The sequence below is a fragment of the Humulus lupulus genome, chromosome 1 (genome assembly GCF_963169125.1).
Source record: "Humulus lupulus chromosome 1, drHumLupu1.1, whole genome shotgun sequence".
Classification (NCBI taxonomy): Eukaryota; Viridiplantae; Streptophyta; class Magnoliopsida; order Rosales; family Cannabaceae; genus Humulus; species Humulus lupulus.
This window is the reverse complement of record NC_084793.1, coordinates 301,926,760-301,929,036: the sequence shown is the minus strand read 5'-3', so window position 1 is coordinate 301,929,036 and position 2,277 is coordinate 301,926,760. Positions and strand designations below refer to the sequence as shown.

The following is a 2,277-nucleotide window of genomic DNA, read 5'->3' as shown; positions in this document are numbered from 1 at the left end:
AAAGGAATATTGACAAAAAAGAAAGAAAGAACAATAAGAACACTTTTAACTTTTGGGTTAGAACTTAGTTAGAAGTACTAATATTAGAAAGTATTTTTACCAAGGTTGCCTACGTGGAATTACCTTAAATACATATTATATGTAAAACTAAACGAATAAAGACACAAATTGGTATTGTGAATTAATTAATTGTTTTAGTATTTATTATGGAAGAACACAGATGGTGACCATTGACCTTAATTAAGGTTCTTTTTTTTACTTTCTAGCATCTCTCTATTCGAACCAACGTGGGTTCAAAGCCACGAAGAAACCGTAGAATTGTCGTCTTGGTCTCCCTCTATAGTTACTACTCACCTTTCTCTCTCTCTCTCTCAAAATAATATAAAGTCTCAACTAAATCTCTCTCATTTCATTTCATCTCAATCTCATCTCATACACCCCCAAAAGCTAAAAATGGGGATTAAATTTAAATCTTCACTCTCGCCGCCGACCCACCTCACCATTTTTCTTCTAGCCTTATTCTTGGTCGCCGCCGCCGCTGCCAATGCCGCCGTCCAACGGTTCAAAGAAGCTCCCAAGTTCTACAACTCCCCAAATTGTCTTACTAATGTCACGTGCTCCGACCAATCAGTACACGTGGCGATGACCCTCGACGCTGCTTACCTCCGGGGATCAATGGCGGCGATTCTCTCCGTTCTCCAACACTCTTCTTGCCCGGAAGACATTCAGTTTCACTTTGTCACTTCTTCCTCCGCCGATACCGATTCTCTCCGCTCAGCCCTCTCCGGTTCGTTCCCTTACTTGAAATTCCAAATCTACCCTTTCAGCGATGACTCCGTTGTCGCCGGACTCATCTCCACCTCCATCCGCTCCGCCCTCGACTGCCCCCTCAACTACGCTCGAAACTACCTCGCCGAACTCCTCCCCACCAGCGTAGGACGCGTCGTTTACCTCGACTCCGACCTCGTTCTCGTCGACGACATCGCCAAGCTCGCCGCCACCCCTCTAGGAGACGACACCGTTCTGGCCGCGCCGGAGTACTGCAACGCCAACTTCACCTCCTACTTCACGCCTACCTTCTGGTCAAACCCATCTCTCTCGATGACCTTCGCGAACCGGGAAGCCTGTTACTTCAACACCGGAGTAATGGTCATGGACTTGGAGAGGTGGCGCGTGGGCGGGTACACGGCGAAGATCATCGAGTGGATGGAGCTCCAGAAGCGAATGCGGATCTACGAGCTGGGTTCTCTCCCACCGTTCCTTTTGGTGTTTGCAGGGAATATTGCACCGGTGGATCACAGGTGGAACCAACATGGGCTCGGCGGTGACAATTTTAGTGGGCTTTGCCGGGATCTGCATCCGGGCCCAGTAAGCCTGCTTCATTGGAGTGGGAAAGGGAAGCCTTGGGCCCGACTCGACGCCAACAGGCCCTGTCCATTAGACGCTCTTTGGGCTCCTTATGATCTCTTACAAACACCTTTTGTTCTTGAGTCTTAGATTTTGACGGTACTTTTTTTTTATTTATTTATTTTTAATTTTGAGTTTTGGTGGGATGGCGGTATACTACATATATACATACATACACTTTGTGCTCAAACTTAATTTCCCAGCGTCCTTTAGTGAGATGAGAAAAAAAGACTAAAAAAAAAATTGTACATTATATAGCCATTAATAGACCTTGTCATTACAATAATATGATCTCGTTTATTACTTCTTTTCTTCTTCATAGTATTATTTTAATATCGAGATAGTATAATTTGATTGGTATATATGTTCGAAGGTTAAGTATACCAATGTTTCAGTTTGGTAAGATATCGGATATGTACTTTTTGTTCTTTTGTTTTGCTTAGTATATAAATAAATATAAATACATTTATATACGCTTTATAACTGTTCGACAGCGCATATAGTTTGATTTGATGATATTAAAATTGTGTCTATAAATCACTTTAAAGTTTAGAGCAGTAGAAAATATTATTAATTACTGCAATTATAATAAGTTTCCTTCATTTTGAATGCATGAGAACCAACACTAGGGTTAGTATATTAATTGTTATCCTCTTCATCATCAGTATTTACTGCGTTATATATTTTCTTAGTGACTTTGATTTTTTTTTTGTGAAGTAATTGGACAACTATAAATATAAGACCCCTACTCAATCAGAAATACCTCGTTCTATTGATTATATTATTATTACTCTAGATAGTTTTGTAATGAGAATATAGACAAAGCCAGAGTAGCTAGCTTTAATTTGCTTTGCCTTCTTTTTTACTTTA

At 41.0% G+C, this 2,277-nt stretch overlaps 1 protein-coding gene across 1 annotated transcript; it reads left to right on the top strand.

Moving 5' to 3' along the window:
- The first annotated feature begins 367 nt into the window (after nt 1-367).
- LOC133812571 (probable galacturonosyltransferase-like 1) lies at nt 368-1,710 on the top strand. The gene has a single exon (XM_062246344.1). The coding sequence runs from the start codon at nt 454-456 to the stop codon at nt 1,495-1,497; it is 1,044 nt and encodes a 347-aa protein (XP_062102328.1). The 5' UTR covers nt 368-453; the 3' UTR covers nt 1,498-1,710.
- Nucleotides 1,711-2,277: the final 567 nt, after the last annotated feature.